Below are 22,439 nucleotides of genomic sequence, written 5' to 3'. Positions count from 1 at the left end.
CTGGAGCCTGCTTCTGACTCTGTGTCTCCCTCTTTCTCTGCTCCTCCCCTGCTCATGCTCTGTCTCTCTGTGTTTCAAAAATAAATAAAAACATTAAAAAATTTAAAAAAAAAAGAAGAAAGACACCAGTCCTAGGGAATCGACCTTAGTTACATCTCTAAAGGCTCCACCTCCAAATATGGCCACATTGAGGGTTAGGGCTTCACCATAAATTGTGCGGGGGTGGGGGGTGTATATAATTCATTCCATAACAACTCTGAATAACTATTGATTAACAGTTAATTCAGTATGGTATTCCCTGATAATTACCTGCTGTGCTGACATCCTGTGTTGCCAATTTAGGGCAGAGCCGTATCCTTGGGTAAGATGACATTATCTTATAAGATGAAATGTCTAACAAGAACACATGCCTGAACAGATGATGTGCCAACTCTGAAGAGATGACCTAATAAAGTACCCGTGGGCGGTGCCAAGATTCTCCAGAAGCAATTTGCTATTTGCTCTAATGCACAGATAATTGGATAATCAAGTGCCCAAATGTTGTGCCTAATTGTAGAGCAAAGTTGAAAAAAAGTGGCCTAGACGGTATTTAGATTATTCGTAGCTAAATGCCCATTTCAATCACAAAATAATCTCTGCAAACTGGGCACAAGCCATTGATCTCAATAGATATAATAGACATAGGATGCTTATCTTTGGTAAAAATTACCTATGGTAAAAATTAATAAGCAATATGTAGTCAAGGAAGTAATGTCCAATATCTATCTAGGACAGCGGGTATAGGGTACTTATGTCTAACAAGTGTGACTTCCTATCTCTGAGAAAAACTGGCTGTGAAACATACTTGGAAGAATTAGTGACTTTGTATTCTATGTCTGCTAACTAGAAGCCCGTGGAATGTTCTAAGAAACGGTGCCTTTCATTTCGGTACAGTTAATCTCCTTAGGAAAAAACTTGATAACAGGGCCAGTAATTTACTAAACCTATTTCGTAGTTTCCAAAATTAAAAATTCTTTTTATTTGGCCCTTGAATATGCACCTCTTTCTCTTCTATATGGACAGCCATCCATATGTGCTTTCAAGCCCATGAAATTAGAAATCAATTGGAAGTTAGCCAGTGAAAGAGTACCTGTGAATTGCCATCTACTCCAACAAAAGTAGCCTTGGACCCCCCGATTTTTATGGCAGGATGAAGAAAGAAAAAGAAATCCCCATGGCACCTGGGTGGCTCAGTCAGTTAAGTATACAACTTTGGCTCAGGTCATGATCTCACAGTTTGTGGGTTCATGCCCCGTGTCGGGCTCTGTGCTGACAGCTCAGAGCCTGTAGCCTGCTTTAGATTCTGTGTCTCCCTCTCTCTCTGCCCCTCCCTCATTCCTGCTCTGTCTCTGTCTCTCTCTCTCTCTCTCTCTCTCTCTCTCTCAAAAATAAATAAAAAATTTAAAAAAAGAAAAGAAAAAGAAATCCCAAATGGTTTTGATTCATTATATCCTGAAGCACTCTTATTTTTTCTTTTTACGTAATTTGTTATTTTTCTACCTATGTGAAAATCATTTTGATCATATTCACACTTTGTCTCAAAACACGTTTACTTTTATATTTACTTGCCTTAGTTATTTAACTCCCAACTTATCCCCAAAAGAATTTTTAAAAACTTATTTCTACTTTTTTTTCCCCTGAAAACTAAATACAGGGTAGCAGCATAGTTAAACACTGCGCTGGTGAACAGAGCCACACATATTAGAAAGGATTTTCTGTCTGGGAGGTGATTTTGTTCCCACTGAGATGATATTTTTGGTAGGAATTCAATTTTTAATTTTGCTAACATTCTGTGGCAGACTTTGTGGATTATCTATGAAAATTATCATTTATTAAAAAAAAAACAAACACCTGACTTTTTTTTCCCCCTACACTGTGGAGTCTAACATGACATTTCCTGGATCTTTCAAGGTAGGAATGACCCAGGTGAGCTACAGGGGACAAAGACAAGTGAACACATAGAGCCTCTGGAAAGTTTTGGGGTATTTTTGTTTTTTTGTGTTTTTTGTGCATGTGTTTGTGGTTTTTAAAGAGAAAACCCAGCTCGCCGCCCTTGTGGGAAGCCTGGACTCTCCACCTCCTCCTGCCTTGAGACGTGGCAGCCACTTTGTGCCACGAGACCGCACCCCTCACAATGTTGGCCTGTGAGTCCAGGGGGTGGGCGTCTGCAGAGCCTGTGGGCTCTCGCCGACCTAACCCATATGCCACTCTGCCCTCCAGCCTCCGGGTGCGTGAGGAAAAGGAAATGCTCGCGAGTTCAAGCTAGCGTTCATTGAAGCGTTTTGTTCCTCACAGCCGAGGGCAGTCCTCGTCAAATGAGATTCACAGTGTTTAGTGACACTAAGTGTCGTCATCTGGCCTGTGAGAAAGAGAGCGTTGTGGTGTGTGAGGTGACCTGGCTGTGTCCGTGCTGGTGTGACTTACGGGCCCGTTTACCGCACACGTTGAATCGTTTCCATGTGATTGTTTTTAAGCAGGCATATAGAATAAATCCACTTTGGTGTTTCTCTTTTTGCATCAATCTTGGCTTTAGTCCAAATTAAGGGCCGTTCTTGGGAAACTATTCCAGTTGCCCTTTGATAGCACGCACGCTGTGTGCTTGTTTGTGAAATGCTTATTACCAGGGGTCAGTCTAAATCAGTCTTTTTTTTTTTTTTTTTTTTGATTTTCTATACCTTCGTTCTGGTGCGGACACGCTCGAGGGAAGGGCCCGCTGGGTGAGAGAGGAGGGGGTGAAATTCTGCATGTTCCCTGTCCAGACGCCTGCTAGGTGCTGCGTGCCAGTGGGGTCCCGTGTTTTGTCGTCTTGAAAACCCCAGCCTCTCTCATCCTTCTGCCTCCAGTCCTGAGGGAGGCCCTGTCCTGCTTGGCAGCTGTCCCTCCTTCTGCCCAGGCTCTGTGTTCGCAGTGCAGCTAAATGCTTCGTTGGGAAACACTAGAATTTGTGAGTGGGAGGGGCGGAGCTCCCCGTGATGCTGCTGTGTGGGCAAGTATGGGAACTGCTGATTTCAAGAAACCAGAATACAGAGGCCAAGGCGAGAGAGGGGCCTGCTTAATTTTGCCAGAATTAAGACTGCCTCACTCTTTAAAAATGCAGTTGATAATGTCTCAATCTCGAAGCTTCTAGTTAACAGGAAAAACATCGTAATACAGACGCATCTTTAAAATTATCAGATATTGCATTCTGTGATGATAATACAGGGCCAAATGATGTAAGGATCAGCTTTACCTAAAGTTCTAAAGTTGAAGGGCTTGGGGCGTCTGGGTGGCTCAGTCGGTTACGCCCTGACTTAGGCTCAGGTCATGATCTCAAAGCCATGGGTTTGACCCATGCGTGGGGGCTCTGTGCTGACAGCTCGGAGCCTGGAGCCTGCTTCAGATTCTGTGTCTCCCTCTCTCTCTGTCCCTCCCCTGCTCGTGCTGTCTCTCTCTCTCTCTGTGTCTCTCAAAAATAAACATTAAGAAAAGAATATAAAAAAAGAAAAAGAAGGTAGAAGGGCTTTTTCCTTCCTTTTGGACCTGTCACATCCTGAAAACGGGGCCAGTAATGCTGGTGTTGGTCAAGAGGGTGGACATTAACATTGCAAGGAAGTAGAATGTGTCCTGAGCGACAGCTCCTTAGCACCCGGGGGAAGGTGGCAGCCACTGGCTCTGGACACGGAGTGTGGGCGGCTCCACTGGGTGCTGCCCTTGGCCGAATTGCTCCGGACCCAGCCCCAGCTGCACAGTCAGCATCTCTACGGTGGCTCTGAGGCAGCCTTTCTTTCCCATGACCTACGGGGTGAGCACTCGTGGCGAACACGGTTTCCTTTCAGCCGCTTGCTTTGATTTTAAAGACCTATGATGCCCAGTACCAACTTGAGGATATCTTTGCCATGACAGATACCTCGCCAGGAGTGTTATGGTGGTCATCCATCCGTCTGTTCAAATTATTGCACTGTAGACTTCTGGAAGATAATTATTTTTCACCCTAGTAGCTTAGCACGTAAGAGGTGCTCCACTAGTAATTTTGGAAGAGTACCAAAGAGACTAATACATGAGATAAAAGATGTGTGACTTAGACCTCCATTCTCAGTGGGGCACCCTTTCCTGTAACACATGTCACCCACCAAGTGTATCTAAAGGGGTTGGTAGAAGTTAACATCTTCAGGATAATTTAGGATTGGAGTTGTTGGCAACAAAGAAGCAAAAATCCATACAGTGGATACCTCTAAGTTGTATTTTATTGTATGGTGGCGTTTAGGTGCCTTCTCTCCAATATTTATTACAGCATGAAATGTTTCACGATAAATTAGGAAACAACTGGCCGTTCCCTGTGGTTTCTGTAGCTCTCACAGCATGATTATAAGAAAGCATGATGAAAGGACCGTATCCCCGTCAAGGTCTAGAGGTTCTGTGTCGCCTGGTCCTTGACCCGCTCGTTGCTTTTGTGTTTTGCTCGTCTGGCCCTTTATCACCGGACTACAGTCACTCTTGGCGTCTGGCTGTTCCTCAGCCCTGCCTGGTGGATTCCCCACTCAGCCCCGTGCTTTGGTTCTGTCTTCTGTCCATGCAGGGTTCTTCTCTCCACTCGCAGACGCATCCTCCCTTCACATCTCTGCTCGAATGTGTGCTTTGCAGAGAGTGTCCCTGGATCCTCCACCCAAAACAGACCACCGCGGTCTGTGTTCCCTCTTACCCCCCGTCCTCTCTTTTCAGAACATTTATCAGTGTCTGACATATTTCATACTATTTGTTTATTTTCTGCTGAGTGCCCCGAGCTGCAGTCTTCACAAGATCCATGATTTGGTGTGTTTTCTTGTTTCTTACACCTTACAGCCAGAACAGCCCATGTGCTGTGCGCCAAGATATCAGCCACAGACTAAGACATTGGGCAAAGCCTAGTAGCTCTTTGTAGGGAACAAAACAAGTCAGCCGCCTGTCTTATAGCTAGAAGCCTGGTCAGACATCTCAGAAGGTCCGTAAAAGAACAAAACAATACCAGCATCCACTTTGTTTCAGGCACTGATTTTAGGACTGGGAAATACAGAGAAAAATATGGATTCGTCATCTTTCTGGAAAAATTTGCAGTGTGATGGGACAGAAAGACAGGTTCGCAACTCAAATCAGTCCTGACTGGATTAGTTCTAAAATGTCTACAAAAAAAAGGACCCGGCAATTCTAGAACAGGGAGCCAGATCTGGGCTGTGGGGATTTGAAGAGGCTTTAATGAGGGCGGCGCCACGAAAGGAGAAGAGGAGGTGTGTTAGATGGGGGTGGGGGACACCAGAACGGAAGGAGGCCCGGCGGCACGAGAGATTCTGGAGTGTTCAGTATGCCTCTGGCCTGCATGTGAGCGCCCTTCACGGAAAGGCAGAAATTTAAGTTGAAGACGCGCACTGTATTGGGGGCATGCACGCTGACTGCATGCTGCTGGGTCCCTTTACGACATACAGGCAGCTGATTGGTGGGTGTACCCGCAGGTGCACGCCTGTGGGCTGGTTGAGGAGGACAGGACATTCCGTGGAGTGTTGAAGAGAAGATACAGAAGTGAGAGTCAACACCATGGCACCCCGACGTGTCAAAAATATCGTGTAGATAGGGTTTGATAAGGGGCCCTGCGGCAGGGTACTCAGCTGTGTGAAGGAGCCCAGGGGAACTGGGCTGTGACTGGAGCGAGCGTTCGTTCCCCTGTGCTTCTGTGCCCTGTGCTGGGGCCATGCAGGTGCACATGCAAAGGTGAGTCATCAGCCAGGCCTCCGTTAGCTGTGCGCCGCACCGCGTGCAAGTGTCGGAGGGCAGCTGTGCTCTCGTGGGTCGAGAGGCTTGCATTTCATTGAACAGGGTTGCCTTTTGTAGAGCAGAAACTGTCCAACGACTGACAAGTTCGTAGCGTTCATCTCCGTGTTCCTCATGACCGTTCTCAGAAATTCACCTCTAAGTCACCTGTGCTCATCTGGTGGCACCGCTCTGTTTTCCAGTATCTGGTCCAGAGTGATATCCCGTTTGTGCAGACGTTTTATTCTCTCCAGAAAGACCACACGGGCTTGCCACAGCAAGAGTCCCCCTGCCAGGCTCACTGTCAGTCTTGCTGTTTGGCTCCCATGCCATCTAATGCCTGTATGTTGGTAAAAGCAAAAACGCTCAGATAAATTAAAAGAGCAAATAGCGGGGCGCCTGGGGGCTCAGTCGGGTAAGCGTCCAACTTGGGCTCAGGTCGTGACCTCACGGTTTGGGAGTTGGAGCCCCTCTTCGGGCTCTGAGCTGACAGCGCAGAACCCAGTTCAGATTCTCTATCCCCATCTCTCTCTGCCCCTCCCCCCTTCGCGCTTTCTCTCTCAAAAATAAACAAACATTAACAAAGATAAAAGAGAAAATGATGAACCCAATTACTCATTTGTTATGTAAACATTTACAGGTCTAATATACCTAATAAAACGCGTTAGAGATGAATGTTAAGTATGTAGTGTCAATAGAATTGTTTTAGGTGAAGTTTTAAAATATCCTTCAAAAATAAATCATAAAATTCAGAAAACTTAATACGGAAAAATTAAAATGAAATAATAGGATGTAGTACTTTTAAAGGTTCTTGTCAAGAAGAAGGAAAACAGGGGCGCCTGGGTGGCTCAGTTGGTTGAGTGACCAACTTTGGCTCAGGTCATGATCTCACGGTTTGTGAGTTTGAGCCCCGCATCGGGCTCTGTGCTGACAGCTCAGAGCCTGGAGCCTGCTTCCGATTCTGTGTCTCCCTCTCTCTCTGCCCCTCCCCCACTCATGCTCTGTCTCTCTCTGTCTCAGAAATAAATAAACATTAAAAAAAAAAGAAGAAGGAAAACACATCAATAGGAATGTCATAGAGTCCCCAGTAGAAGGCTGATACCGATAAACAATATCAGAGAAGTAAAGAAATAATCACTCCTAATATTTCCTCAAGTTCCATTTCTAGATTGATAATTTGGAAGAGATCTTTTGACCAGCTTTTTTGTTTGTTTGTTTGTTTGTTTTTTGTTTTTGTTTCGTTTTGTTTTTGGTCTGTAGGGACTTCAGTCTTTCAACTGATAACAAACTGTCACAAAAGCCTCTCAAGGTCATCTTTGACATCTTACATTTCGTTGCGTATGGAAACAGGTTTCCTGCAGTTGCTATATCAATGTCAACACTGATTATTCATCTTCCATTTGTTCCATAGTTTCACAAAAACTATGTGAAGTAGGCGCAGATTCTCAAGGGAAGGCAGTGTGACCTCCAAGGGGAATTTCAAAACCCCGTGCGGATTGTGTCACGCTCATTTGGGGGCAAGAGCGGGCTCAGTGTGTTGGGGTCGCACGTGCAGAGTGACCCCTCGCACCTCCTCCAGATGAAGCTACACTGGTGTAATCACGGGCCACGACCACACTTCTCCCGTGGCTGAAGAAAAAGTCCTACTTGCGCTCACACCTGCTGACCCCACACCACGCTGTCTGGCCACTAATCACTGGTCTCTACGGAGCACCTAGTAAGGACACGTCAGACACGCGGCGGCCTTGCGTCTGGACCCACGAAGGTCGGCATCTTTGGTGGAAGTGAATGACCACAGGACTGTCTTCATCCCAGCAGGAGGGGCACAGTGACCTTCATCTGCGCCCACACCGCGGGTCTAACCACAACCGTGCGGTGTCCTAGCACTCCACTCAGGAGTTCTTGGAATCAGTTAATGTAGGAAACAGCATTATCCCAACGTGCCATCGTTTATTTCCTTGTAAGAAGGAACTGCAGATTTTGGAACCGCAGATGCACAACCGACGTCTGCGAGTCCAAGGTTTGCTCACAATCGTATAATGGCTAACACTTTGAGCCCTGCATGCTGGGTATGTTGTGTGAATTATGTCATTTAACCCCCTCATCTGTCCTTTGAGGTAGGCAGTGGTCGCTGATGATGTATAAACGAGGCTTTTGAGAGACTAAATTGCTCATGGTGGCCACTCAAAGGCCAGGAGGCCCAGAATCAAGTCTGGCATCCTGACTCCTGACCTCAGGGCTGTGTCCTTTGCCAGGACCAGGGGGTGCTCAGCCCCTCCCCGACTGAAGGCCCACAAACTGCAAGCTGGGTTTCGTTATAAACCATTGCTGTGAACTGCCTTTGATTCACGTCGAAAAAAAAAAAACAAAAAAACCAACTTGGTTCAAGGCATCCCGAGTGTTGAATTCAAGTAAACCCACTCGTGGCTCAGTTCAAGTCAAGTCACATGACTTGAACTCCAAGGTCTGTCCTTAAGAAAACAGGTTCTCTGGGTGATTTCTTTGGCCTGCGTTGCACCCAGGAACACTTCTGTTCCCGTGGATCTGTCACTATAAGGGTCACCTTCTTTACTGGAGAGCCCGGGAGGTTAGCGGAGCACCCTGGACCTGTGACCCTACACCTGTTTTTGTTTCCTGCTCTTATGCTTAAGAAAATAGGTGTGACAGTATCCCATATACTGGAAGTCTTGACAGCATTATGATAGTACGGGCTGATTCCACTGCTTTGGTATGCCTGAACTCTCAGAAGCACAGTTTCTCCTCTCGTCACTGGGTGTGTGTATACGTTCCGCATACGGTAGGCACGATCCTCAAGACCATCCAGCAACCCAGTCCTGTGCCATTCTACAGACATCCTCCAAAATTGTGAACTGGATTAGAAAGTAGTTAGATTGCTAATAAAACCTAAGTTTGAGTTTGTGCTTGGTCGGTGCAAGAAATTAGAATAAGCCCATGACAGATTTCAGAAGGCAGACCCAATCGGTGCATTTTGGATGTGTGCGTGGAAACCATCCCATGCATCTTGAAATTCGCTTGTCTCCCTCCCTGTGCTCAGAGAATGTTTACACTTGTATTCTGCTCAGCTCCTATCTCATCCTAAAACCCTGCAACACCTTCTTCCCAGGGCAAAACACACAAAAACCCAACAGGCTGCTCAGGGGGGGTCCCTCCCTTCCTTTCTAGCGATCGGTGCCCGCTACACTGGGCTGGTATCTCTTTCTTAGAAGGGCTGATTTCAGGCTTCCCTCAGGATATTTATATCTTCTCTTTCCTCCCCCATCTATTATTGTGTAATCCTTTGAACGGCTCCACTTTGCTTCAAACCCCACCTATCGTGATCTGAAACTCATATACATGTGAAACTTTCATGGTTTCCCTCCATATAATGTGAGCCCCATGAGTGCGAGAATTCTGTCTTGTTTGCTCAGTAACCTCAGTACCTAGAACAGGGCCTGACACATAGTTTGCTCTCAAAAACTATTTCTGTGTGAGTAAATAGCCTATTTTATTTAATAGATTCTGTGCAGTTAACACTTAAGACGGAGGTGCGGTTGAAGTCTATGTATACATACTCCTGGTGTGTTTGTGTCCCTATTTCATTACAGTTGTGTTTTCATGAAAAGGGGCTTGATTCTGCCCATTTTCTCTTCATCCAGAGACCATTAATATATTTGCTTTGTTTCATAAACGAGTCTTAAGATTGAGGGAAGGAATATTCAAATACATTTATTGACTTAAATATTCAGTAGCGAATGAACAATCTTGTATTGTTTACATTAAAAAAAAACCAGACAGATGAAAACATAATAGGTGTTTACATTTTAACGGCAGGGTGCAGGAGGCGCGTGGGCCGGAAGAGGCATCTATGTATGAATTGTAGCATTTGCGTCACCAGCATCCGTGTAACTGTCCGTCTCCCTTAGGAGACAGTACATTAAATACCTTTCTCTCAAGTTCACGTAACCTTTTTACCCCCAGGCTTTTGTAATTAAATGTTGATGAAACGAGCATGCTTTGGAAACTCTTAACAAAAACTACGTGTAGACCAGCAGAAGGAACCACTCGCTCACTTTCTGAATTGTTGACAAATGTTCACTGCATGTTTTGTTTTTTGACCGCTCGTTTTTCTCTCCCATTTTCAGAAATCGAAAAGGGAGGATGCGGGGACCCTGGGGTCCCCGCCTATGGGAAGCGGACTGGCAGCAGCTTCCTGCACGGGGACACCCTCACTTTTGAGTGCCAGGCGGCCTTCGAGCTGGTGGGGGAGAGGGTCATCACGTGCCAGCAGAACAACCAGTGGTCGGGGAACAAGCCCAGCTGTGTGTGTGAGTACTGTGCCCTGGGGGGCCGGGCAGGGGCCGGGGCAGGGGACAGAGAGGGCTGCATGCCAGGCACAGGCAGGGGACAGAGACGGCTGCTGTCAGCATCTCTAGGGAGAGCCTCAGAGACCAGAAGGGGCAGGGGCGTTGTCCAGTGCCCACTCCCTCGCTGTCCTCACTCAGGTAAAAGCGACCCGTGACGTGGGTACCTCTTTCAGAGCATGTGGAGCCCAGGGCTCTCTGTAGAAAGAACGTTCCGTGCAGAAAGCTTTGGCTCCCTCCAGGGCTCCCGCGGGTGGCCCGAGTGAGACCTCCCCAAGCACCCGTCTTTATGACTTTGCTAATGCCGCACCAGGGACACATCGCTGGTGAGCCCTGCTGGTGTTCGCTCGGGTTTCGGTCCAAGAACTGCCTGCTCCTCGTAAGTCAAACGTTTGCACTTCATGGCAGTTTAAAAGCAAGATTTATTTGGTAACCAGATGTAGCTTGGCCTGGACAATGTGGGAATAAATCCAACAGGTGTCCTCCAAAAAAGTCACATGTGTACATACATGCACGTGTGCATACACGTACGTAAACTGGTTTCAGGTACACACCCTTAAGAGATAAATGTCCCAAGAGATTTTTATATTATCCACCCGAACCATTGGTCTGCTCCTCGGAGTTGTTGCTTATTAACTGGTACCCGTAACTGATAAACAATAAATAACTTGAGAAACTGCACTTTAAAGGCAAACTTAAAATGTAAAGAGAAAGGTCGTCCTAGAAGACTAAATAGCACAGATACTATTTTCCGGAAATTGTGTCTGTGACACAGACATGCCTTTTCATATGACTGTTTTGCTCCTCTGAAGGCAGAAAGCTTTAACTAGAAATTCTAATATTTGCCCCAAGTCCGTGAAGTCGGGGAGGATGATCTCTGCGTCAAGCCTCCACCCGATCATTTGGCTCTGGTGGTGGTGCGTCCAAAGGGATCCTGTCTTTCCGACTCAGGGGAAGTGGGAGTGTTCAGGTTCAGAATTGCCAGTTGAACAGTCGGACGCTGCCAGCCCTGCGTCCACAGCAACCAGCTGCAGGTGCCCCTTACTGGGATCTATGCAGACCTGTTTGAAAGTACGCTTGTGTCTTCCCAGTCTCGTGTTTCTTCAACTTCACTGCGTCGTCGGGGATCATCCTGTCCCCCAATTATCCGGAGGAATACGGCAACAACATGAACTGCGTTTGGTTGATCATCTCTGAACCCGGGAGCAGGATCCACCTCATTTTCAACGATTTTGATGTGGAGCCTCAGTTTGACTTCCTGGCGATCAAAGACGATGGGATTTCTGACCTAACAGTCCTCGGCACTTTCTCGGGCCACGAGGTGCCCTCCCAGCTGGCCAGCAGCGGGCACATCGTCCGCTTGGAATTTCAGTCTGACCACTCCACCACCGGCAGGGGGTTCAACATCACTTACACCAGTAAGCCTGCTGCCACCCGCCCCACCCCCACGTGTCCAGGCCCCCTGGCCACACGTGTCCGGGCCCCCTGACCACACGTGTCCAGGCCGACTCTTCAGAGGCTTTACAGTGATACGTAGCATAGTGACAGGACTGAACTTCCCTCTCTTCCTTCCTTCTTTCCATCCGTGCGTTCATCCATCCATCCATCCATCCACCCTCCCACCCACCCATGCATCATCCTCCACACAAAAACTACTGTAGTAAACGGATTGAGCCATTTGGGGTCAGGAGCCATGGATTAGGACACCAATACTTGATATACTTAGTGAATTTTGGTTAGACACCTTTTTTCTTTCTTTTTTTTTGTCGCAGGGCCCTCATTTGCAAACCAGATTGTATTTAAGAACATCTACTTAAATGCGTTGTTAAGTGAATAAAGTAAGGTAACAATGTTAAATATGAGTTATAAATCATAATTTACTGGCTGCCTACTTCTCTTAGGCTCTGTGCTTAGGATTTGCCAGTAATTATTTCATTTAATATTACAGAAACTCTGGGATATAGGCTGGGCATTCCTTATCTATGAATTAAGATATCTCATCAGATCATCAGAACATCTGCCAGAGGGCAGATAAAAAACACAAGAGCCAGGATTCTAACCCAGATGTGTCTGAACCAAAATCATTTCTAGCACCTGCCATATTTCTTGGTTTTCTTAGTGCATGCACAAAGTGCTTTCAAACTGTGCGATGTAGTGTAGACGATAGTTGTATATATTTATCCAAGTCTTCGTTGTTTCTGTCTTACTAGATATCACTATCCTGTCTGCTTAATGCATTTATCTATCTGTAAGTGTTTAACTGAAATTCAGGACAATAAATCACTTTATTAGTAAGCTTGTTTCTTCCTTTTTAAATATACCTACTTAATAGTCTAGTATTTTAATTATATAATTATAGAATTTTTTTTTTTCCTTTTTAGCATTTGGTCAGAATGAGTGCCATGATCCTGGGATTCCCATAAATGGGCGACGTTTTGGGGACAGATTTCTACTTGGGAGTTCGGTTTCTTTCCACTGTGACGATGGCTTTGTCAAAACCCAGGGGTCGGAGTCTATCACCTGCACCCTGCAGGATGGAAATGTGGTCTGGAGCTCCACAGTCCCCCGCTGCGAAGGTACGGGTCTGCTCTCGTTCGCCAGTTATTTTCCTTTGAAACGGTGACCTAACCTAACCAACAAGCGGACGCACAGCTGGGTTGGTTTCCCCGGGCTGATGTCACAGAGGACCGCACACCTGGTGGCTTAACAAATAGACATCTGGTGTCTCAGGGTCCTGGAGGCCGAAAGTCCGAGGGCACTGTCAGTAGGGCTGGTTCCTCCTCAGCTCTGAGGGAGAATCCGTTCCAGTTCTGTCCCAGTTTGGGGGGGGCTGCTGGTGTCTCCAGAGTTCCTTGGCTGCCAGAAGCATCACCCCAGCTTTCTCCATGGAGAGCTCCCACGTTGCCAAATGTGTCCTCTTTCTGGTGACACCAGTCACATTGGATGAGCGCCATGCTAATAAGCCACCCTAGCTGATTATGTCTGCAAGGACCCTGTTTCCAAATAAGGTCACATCCTCAGGTGCTGGAATTAAAAATCCCAAATATAAACTGGGGGTGGGGGCGGGCATAATTCAGCCTGTGACAACAGCACAGGCTTCAGGAGCCATGTTGTTTTGTGGCTCTTCGTGCAGCTGATGCAAATACCGCACAACTACTTTTCTTCTTGACATTTCTACTCTGGTGAACCAGGAAGGAAAACTAGAGGGGGTCGGAAATGGGGAGGATAACACCTCCAGTGTTTGGTCAGGTAAAAAGTATTTACTCAGAATATGTACTCACACCCCATCAGAATGGCCCATACAAAACGAGCTAAGATAAGAAAAGCTGTTTTAAAAAAACTTACCTCTGGTAAATATCAGGAAATACATTTTAAGTAGACTTCTTTTAAAGAGAACTTTTAGGTTCACAGCAGAATTGAGTGGAAGCTGTGGGTATTTCCCATATACCTCCCACCCCACAAATGCACAGCTTTCCCAGTGATCAGCATCCCCACCAGGTGGTTCATGTGTTACAACCGATGACCCCACAGTGACACGTCACCGTGACCCAGAGTCCATGGTTACATCACAGTCGCTGTTGGTGGGGCACATTCTCTGGGTTTGGACGAATGTGTGGTGACACGTATCCATCATTTTAGTGCCGTGAGGGTGGTCTCCCTACACTAAAAATCCTGTGTCCCGCCCCCTCACCCCTCCCCCAACTCCCAGCCCCTGCCAACCACTGATCTTGTTACTGTTTCTATAATGCTGCCTTTTCTAGAATGTCACACAGTCGCAGTCATATATTATGTAGCCTTTTCAAATGGGCAAGAAATACAGATTTTAAAACAAAGGTAAAATTTGAAAACGTTAATAAGATGTATTGTTCATAAGGTTGGGAATAGCTGGCAGTTTCTGGCCATGCTATTGAGGGGACAAGATTATGGCATCATGGTACAAATTTATACGAATGGTTATATGTTTTCATTTTACTTTTTGAGCTATATAAGTTGTATTTCTGGATCAAAATTGTAAGGACATACTCAAACAACTCTGGAAAGATTTTTTTTTCAAGAATGCTCTTTGCAGTATTAAATATAACAACCAAACGTGCAAATAATTCAACTTTAAACAACAGAGAATCAGATAAATCATCACACGCTCATACCGTGGATATGCATATACCGCTCATACACACCGGGATGCGTGCATCGTTAACACAGATTGTACCGTCGAAGATGTTCATCATGTGGTGTTCCTCGTGGGAACGACCAGATGATACGACCACTTGTGTTATAATACTCCACTGTGAAGAACATATGAATATTTGCGTATGTCGTGATAATAATAGTTTTTAAAAGCCTAAAAAGAGAGTATACAACAAAATGTTGATCACAGTTACAGGTGAATTTTTCCACTGTTTATTTTTTAGTTTTTCAGTTACCATCGATCTCTAGGTGTTTATTTTACAATAAGCAAATTCAAAAAATCCTGTGTGTCAAATACAGCCGACAGTTGTGAACCTGATCTGTCTTCCCTCGTAGGTTAAGGACCTTTTTCTCCTGTCTAGAATGATCGGCCTAACGTTAGCATGCAGGTAGTGTAAGCAGAAGCGGAATGTTCTGCGAAAGATGAACTGCCCAGCGGGCTGACCGCGGTGGGGCGGTGGCTTCTGTCTCACAACCTCATCCCTCAGCCCCAGGCCAAGTTAGTGTTGTTAATCTAAGGATCAGGATTCGGTGAAAGCTCCAGAAACACGTCCTCACGTTCATACTTTCATAAAGTGCTCAAGCAGGCTGGTGAGGCTGAGCACCGCTGGGGGTGGAAAACTGGTAAATTATAGGGTGAGAGCACAGTAGTAGGATGTTCATTCTTACCTATTTTTATCACGTCTTCTAAGGGTATAGTTTTTTAAAAAAAAATTTTGTAGTGTTTATTTTTGAGAGAGAGAGAGAGAGAGTGAGAACACAAGGTTGGGGGGGGGGGTGGTCAGAGAGAGAGGGAGAGAGTCCCAAGCAGGTTTCACACTCAGAGACTGACTCAGAGCTCGAGTCCATGACCCTGGGATCCTGACTTGAGCTGATATCAAGACTTGGACACTCAACAGACTGAGCCACCCAGGAGCCCTGGAAAGAAGGGGTTTTTTTGTTTGTTTTGGTTTTAAGTCAGTACTCTCTAGTCTCTGTTGTCTTCTGGGCCACGATTCTCACTGTCTTTGGAGTGCTTACCTGAAAAAGGCTGTGTGCACATGTGTTACAAGGTGCAGTGCAAATGTGTTCCTCAGCACAGTCGGAGGAAGAAAGTGGCAGATGGTGTTTCAAATAAAGTCCGACAAAGGAGAAAGTATCACATTAAATGTGAATGGACCATTCTTTTGTTATTTGGAAGAGACCTGCAGACTCAGCTGTGGGTTGTTAACACAGAAAACTCTTAAAGGACTGGTTGATGGTGAAAGATATTTTTCTTTTTTTTTTAATTTTCTTGTACTGAGAGACCCAATTCCTGAGTTCTGGTGACTCTCAGGGAGTGTGCATAGATACTCTGATAATCTAACTCACAAAATACCCCCAATCAATGTCCTTGCTGAAGAGAAATAGAAATGCTACTTCAGAATTGAGTGGATCTAGTTGGAAAAAAATCAAATGGAAAATAAAGGATTTAGTAACACAGGGGCCCAGTAGGTTAAGCATCTGACTTCAGCTCACGTCATGATCTCACAGCTTGTGAGTTTGAGCCCCACGTCAGGCTCTGTGCTGACAGCTTGGAGCCCGGAGCCTGCTTCAGATTCTGTGCCTCCCTCTCTCTGCCTCTCCCCCACTCATGCTCTGTCTCTCTCTTTCCCACAGAATTAATAAAGCATTAAAATATTTTTTTAAATAAAAAAAGCAAAAAGGATTTAGTAACACAAACACATTTGAAAAGACTCAGAAGGAACATGATGTTCCTTTGACAATATACACATTTATTGTTTTTCTCAAGGATTACTTTTTATAATCAATTATATAATTGATTATAACGTGAACCTTACAAATTACTCTAAGACCAGGCCACATACACTGATATTACAATGTAAGCATATTACACGAATAGAACCACAGGCAAATACTTTAGAGAAATTGTGTGGGAAAGCCTCAAGTCTTAAGGCATATGATACCCAGAAACCCTGTCAGAGGGAACCCTCTCTATTAAGATAATGTGAGACAGGGAGCCTGTGCTAGGAGGCAAATGCCCCAGGGTTGAACAAAAAGACAAAAAGTGAAGAAATTGATTGCTAAAATTAACAAGTTAGAAAAAAAGTAATGATTTAGAATATCATATCAATAAAAATCAAATGTTAGAATAATGCAAAAGTTAGTCTTTGTTAACATCAATAAAATAGACAAACCTTCTATGATTCTGATAAGAAAATTAGGAGAAAAGACAATTATAGGTATTTTAGCAAAATAGAAGAAAAATAACCATGATTACAAAAATAATAATTTGACATAATAATAAAATAATTTATTGTTACCAACAATAACTCTACATAAAGAGTGAAAGCCTCCCAATAGAGCAATTTCTTTAAGAATTATGTTTATTTATTCTGGCAGAGTTTGCTGGGTACCAACAAATCATGGGTATAAATTGTTTGTCGTCTGGATGAAAGATTTATCTGTTTATTTGTTCTGCCTCTAACCTGCCCATATATTTCAGTACAGTTCACTGTCATTGAAAACAAAACCTGGGCGCCTGGGAGGCTTAGTCAGGTGAGCATGACGTGAGCTCACATCATGATCTTACGGTTCATGAGTCCAAGCCCTGCATTGGGCTCTGTGCCGTTAGCATAGATCCTCTGACTCCCTCTCTCTCTTTGCCCCTCCCCTGCTTGTACACATTGTCTCTCTTTCTCTCAAAAATAAATAAACATTTTAAAAAATTTAAAAAACACAAGCTAATTTTGGGGGAAAATAAGTGTACAAGAATACATCATCAACTCTATGGCAACAAATTTTGACATTCAATGAAATTGGTGATTCCCTAGCAAAGTATAAATTATCCGAAGTGACCCCCCAAAAAGTGAAAAATGTAAATAAACAAAATACCATAAAAACAGGTTTGAAAAAAAGTTTAAAGGTTGGACGTTGAAAAAGACACGAGCACCAGAGAGGTGCAGAAGGAAGGTGTCTGTCTTCCAAGTTCATAGAAGTTTTGTGTTGGGAACACTATCACAGCTGCTGTAAAATATGCACTGACTCCCACATAATATCTCGTAGAGCCAGCATTCACGGAATATACCCCAACCAGATAGAAAAACATAATGCCGTCGCGAAGGGCACAAACACTCAGTAATAGAGAAGAATGTGCATTCTGAAGACCTCGTTCACATATTTGCTTTTCTGTTATCACCTCTGTGAATACGAAAGTCATTAGTGTTGTTCACCAGATAAACAGAATCTCCGCCAAATCGGTTGGTTTTCTTGGCCTCAGTGGTGTTTGGTGAAACCCGTAGCGGGTCCTGGCCAGTTAGGAGTGAGTGGAAGTGACGTACACAGTGAGTGACCCTGAGCCTTTGATTGACCCCTGCAAGACCTCGGTGCCTTAGCTCGTTCAAGAAAGGATCCCCTAGACAGGTGGCCCGTGCGAGAAATAGATCTCTCTTGTCACAGCTAATATAACTGTGGGGTTAGTGGCCTAGTATGTCGTAATCAGAGTCGGCTAATACGGCAAACTTGACTTTATCATTTAACAATTACCTATTTAATTTTGTTGACCTACAATATACAGATCAAAATATCTGTTTCATCAGGGTAAAGTGATACAAATTCTTCTAACATATACTGTAAATGTAAAGTGATATGTAAAAGACAATATATTAATGAAATACTGGCAACGTGTGACAGTGTGAGCACCTTCCTTCCAAGAAATACAACAACTCAAAGTTTTATTTATTTTTTTAAATGTTTATTTTGAGAGAGAGAGACAGACAGACAGAGCACAAGTGGCGGAGGGGCGGAGAGGGAGACACAGAATCCAAAGCAGGCTCCAGGCTCTGAGCTGTCAGCACAGAGCCCGACGTGGGGCTCGAACTCATGAACCGCAAGATCGTGACCTGAGCCGAAGTCGGATGCTTAACTGACTGAGCCACCCAGGTGCCCCAACAACTCAGTTTTTTTTTTTTTAGAACTTCAGTAAAGTGAAGGAAACATACAGTTTTGCATTTAGGTGGGAAATAAGCCTTATAGATGTAAAATAATTCACCACACAGATTTAAAAAGATCTCACGTATCAAACTTTTAAAAAGATCTATAATCGCTGCATGTCTTTCTTATATAGTATCTTTGGATAATTACACATGAAAGAAGTAAAATTGTTTAATTTTGCCTTTATCTTTTCTAAAAAGTATTTGCTGTAACATGTCAGGAAGCATAGGAATACAGGCTAAAAATATGAAGTTAAGGACTTAACTGGAACAAAATCCTAATGTTAATTGGTAAAGATAGGTTGTTTTTAAAATTATGATTACATAATGACGATTTTCTTTAACAACTCAAGTTCATAAAAATGACTGATTTCTTGTTATTAACTTCTAACTATACAAAAAATGCACACATCTCACAGCTTATTTTGAAAGAAAACTATACCAAGAAAAACATGATCCCCACAGCAGTCACCAGTGTTATCTGCCATTAACATATTTTTGAAATTTTTTCTCTTCTTTAAACAATTTTTTAATTAAATTTTTCCTCTTCTTTAAACAAATTTTTTATTACATTAAAAATTTTTATTAGATTATGATACATGTATAATTTTATATCTTGATTTGCAAAATGTAATATTTTCATTGCAGAGATTTACTTACATTAACAAGATTTGAAAACATTATCTCAAATGTGTTTGTGACGTTCCGATATGTAGTCATAATCTTGTCATGTTTATTTTTTTTCGTTTGTTATTCCATTATAAGTGAAGCCACCATGATTACTTTTATAGATTTCTCTGTCAGATGTTTTTCTCCACCATCAACACCTGGGTGAAATTGTATATAATTTTTAAGCATTTTAATGCACATGGCTATTTTTTGATACAATATATATTTTTTTTCAAAAATGATTTTTTTTAACTGGGGACATTTTTATGTTTCCTTTGATATCTGTAGATTGACAGATTTGATTACAAATATGGCAAAGAACTTTGAGAAGAAAAATCTGAAAAAAATATGTGACTGGGCAGAAACATGTTAAGTATATATTATTATTTAAAAATTCCTATAGATTATACAGAAATGCAAAATCCGTTTTCCAGAACACCAAGCACATGCCTTCCTGAGACTCCTTTTCTTCTTGATAATTATGGATCACACAAAAGGACTGATGTAGATTAATCCTACGTTTCTCGAATTTGAAAATTTTGTTTTCCTAACATTCACTAATAATTTAGTTTGATGTGTGTGGAAAGTCATTTTAATGAAACAAGTGCACCCTAGCTGAATAAGCACACACACATCATTAAACTATAGTATCTGTCTGCACACACACACGCACACACACACACACACGCACACACACACACGCATGTACTCACGCCCACACTCAGGCGCACACACGCACATATGCACACGCACGCACACGTGCGCACACACCCCACGGGGTAATTCTGTTTCAGATGTGAACTATTTTTGTTTGCTAATCAACAGATGTTTGTGGAAGTACAAATACATACAAGATACGGATGTCGATGGTGTGCATTTCATGGATCTGTCGTGAGAATCAGATGTGACAAATTTATCCCCTACTTCCACCTGGACGTTTTTAGGTAGAAGGACCTTTGCTGTGAGTTGATGATAGACGCCCAGGTGTGGGATGTACCTGCTCTGCTTTCAGTAATCTTCGTTTATCTGGGGATGCCTTTAGCTCGAATCCTTGACAACGTTAAGTCCTTGAAGACAGAAGCACATTCCTGCCGTCACAGGTGTGGCTGTGGTGTCCCTGTGTGTTTAATCTGACCTGCCGACATCCTGAACTGTCTTTCAGCCCCGTGTGGTGGACACCTGACAGCTTCCAGTGGACTCATTCTGCCTCCCGGATGGCCAGGCTATTATAAAGATTCTCTGAACTGTGAATGGGTCATCGAAGCCAAGCCCGGACACTCTATCAAAATAACTTTTGATAGGTAAGAACAAACTTTTCCTTAACTTGGGCCTACTGACCCATGCACGTCCAAAGGTTTTACTTAAATGGATGATGACAAGGAGAAGTAGGACAGTTCTTGGTTGGATTCCCCAAAGGAGTTCACTTAAAGAGAAACCGGCATTTGCTGGGTGTATTTGTTCCTCTTGAATTTTACCCTCTGAGGCCAGAGCTGAGTTCACTCGGCCGCCTTGCGTAGGGGAGTGCCAAGCTCCAGATGATCTTTCCCAGTGCTCGCAGTTGCTGGGCCCTGAGTCCAACTCCAGGTTTGGGATCTGTAGCTGAAATAAATTCGGCCTGGGGTTTAATTACAAATGGAAGCCTCTTTGGTCCCTTCGATGCCTTCTGGAACAGCCCAAGAATGCAATGTCGTGGCCTAGTGACGCTTTAAGCTACAGAGCTGTCACTGGGGTGTGTGACAGAGTGATTCCCTGTGAGTGTTCTGTCACCGGAATGCGGTCGGAGGTGGCTGTTTGATAGTAAATTTGATAATCTAACACAACAATCATACTACGTGAATTCTCCATGAGAAAACATATCTCCGTTTGTCTCCAAGATGAAATCAGTTTCATGATTTCAAATGTTTTCAAAAAGATAGATGTTTTCAAATGTAAGGAAGCATATTTGTTTAATGTTTTAAGCTTAATGTCTGGGCACTATAAGCTTTCTCTTAACAATGACCTTCTTCTTGACTGAAAGAGTTTGGGTGTTACTATTCAGGATATTATAATGTCTCAAGACGGATGAACATTGTTATATTTTTTCTGTTTGTTTCCACTAATTTTCTGCTAACCAATAATATATATAGGAAATACATTTAGTGGGAGTTGCGTTATCACTTGGTATTATTTGTATTTTAAATTATTGTTCATTTTATTAAGTCTAGTAAGATAAGAATCTCCAGTAGGATAATCTTTCAGAAGAAGATTAAAATTCTGTCTTGTGTATCCATTATACTGGAGAATGGATCCTTGCATATAAACTTAATCATTGTGAAAAAATTAACTCTATAGCATTCAGTAAATTAAATATGGTTCTTTATTAATTTTTATGCTTTCTGGTATTGAGAGGGGGAAGAGCAAAGCACTGCCTGATTCCTGGCATCACAGCAAATTTAAATCATTCAGGAAAAATTGTGGCTTTATATCCTGGTTTGGCACAAGTTACTAGTGCTGTGTTTTCAGTTGCCTGAACAGAGAGAGAGAGCCATGTAATTTTTCTCAATCTTGTCTTTTAAATTCTATGGAACTGTGATATTTTGCTAAATTTCATTTATAAGAACCAATATTTCTGATATTTTCAGACATCGGTGATTTTTACACTATTCTTTAGAGATTAGTTGTAGAGATTAGCCCCGAGCAGTGGGTGACATACTAGTAAAGGATGTGTTCATACATACAGACTTAAAGGTCCAAAATAACGGGGGCACCTGGATGGCTCAGTCTGATAAGCCTCCGACTTTGGCTCAGGTCATGATCTCACAATTGTGGGTTTGAGCCCCGTGTTGGGCTCTGTGCTGACATATCAGAGCCTGGAGCCTGCTTCGGATTCTGTCTCTCTCTGTCTCTGTCTCTGTCTCTCTCTCTCTGCCCCTCCCCCACTTATGGTCTCTCTCTCTCTCTCTCTCTCTCTCACTTACTCACTCACTCAAAAATAAATAACCATTAAAATTTTTTTTAAAAAAATTATTGTTTACTTATTTTTGAGTGAGAGAGAGACAGAGACAGAGACAAAGCAAGAGCAGGGGAGAGGCAGAGAGAGAGGGAGACACAGAACCCAAATCAGGCTCCAGGCTCTAGGCTCTGAACTGTCAGCACAGAGCCTGATGCGGAGCTTGAACCCACGGCCCGTGAGATCATGACCTGAGCCGAAGTCGGTGGCTCGACCGACTGAGCCACCCAGGTGCACCAAACTCTAAAAAAAATAAATAAAAACGAAATAAAAGTCAAAAAGTTACATTAAAAAATGATAAGTAAGTAAACAAATAAGTAAATTTCATGCTGGTGTCATTCTTACGCAAAGCGCATCAGGTTGCCAAATAAAGGAAAACAACCATTGTGGTGTGCAGTCCGCCAGCTGTTGAGATGTGCACCGTCATCAGTCCTAGCTGTTGCTAAAGAAGGAAGGTCTGGAGAC

General features: G+C 43.6%; 1 protein-coding gene across 1 annotated transcript in view; it reads left to right on the top strand.

The window, feature by feature from the left end:
* CSMD1 (CUB and Sushi multiple domains 1) overlaps positions 1-22,439 on the top strand; it is a 669,247-nt gene that overhangs the window by 267,054 nt on the left and 379,754 nt on the right. The window contains exons 8-11 of the mRNA XM_042982757.1: positions 9,939-10,121; positions 11,249-11,575; positions 12,539-12,733; positions 20,148-20,286. Coding sequence (XP_042838691.1) covers positions 9,939-10,121; positions 11,249-11,575; positions 12,539-12,733; positions 20,148-20,286 — 844 coding nt within the window. The remainder of the gene's footprint in view (positions 1-9,938; positions 10,122-11,248; positions 11,576-12,538; positions 12,734-20,147; positions 20,287-22,439) is intronic.

Source organism: Panthera tigris, chromosome B1 (genome assembly GCF_018350195.1).
Source record: "Panthera tigris isolate Pti1 chromosome B1, P.tigris_Pti1_mat1.1, whole genome shotgun sequence".
NCBI classification, from domain to species: Eukaryota; Metazoa; Chordata; class Mammalia; order Carnivora; family Felidae; genus Panthera; species Panthera tigris.
This window is presented reverse-complemented; position numbering and strand designations above follow the sequence as displayed.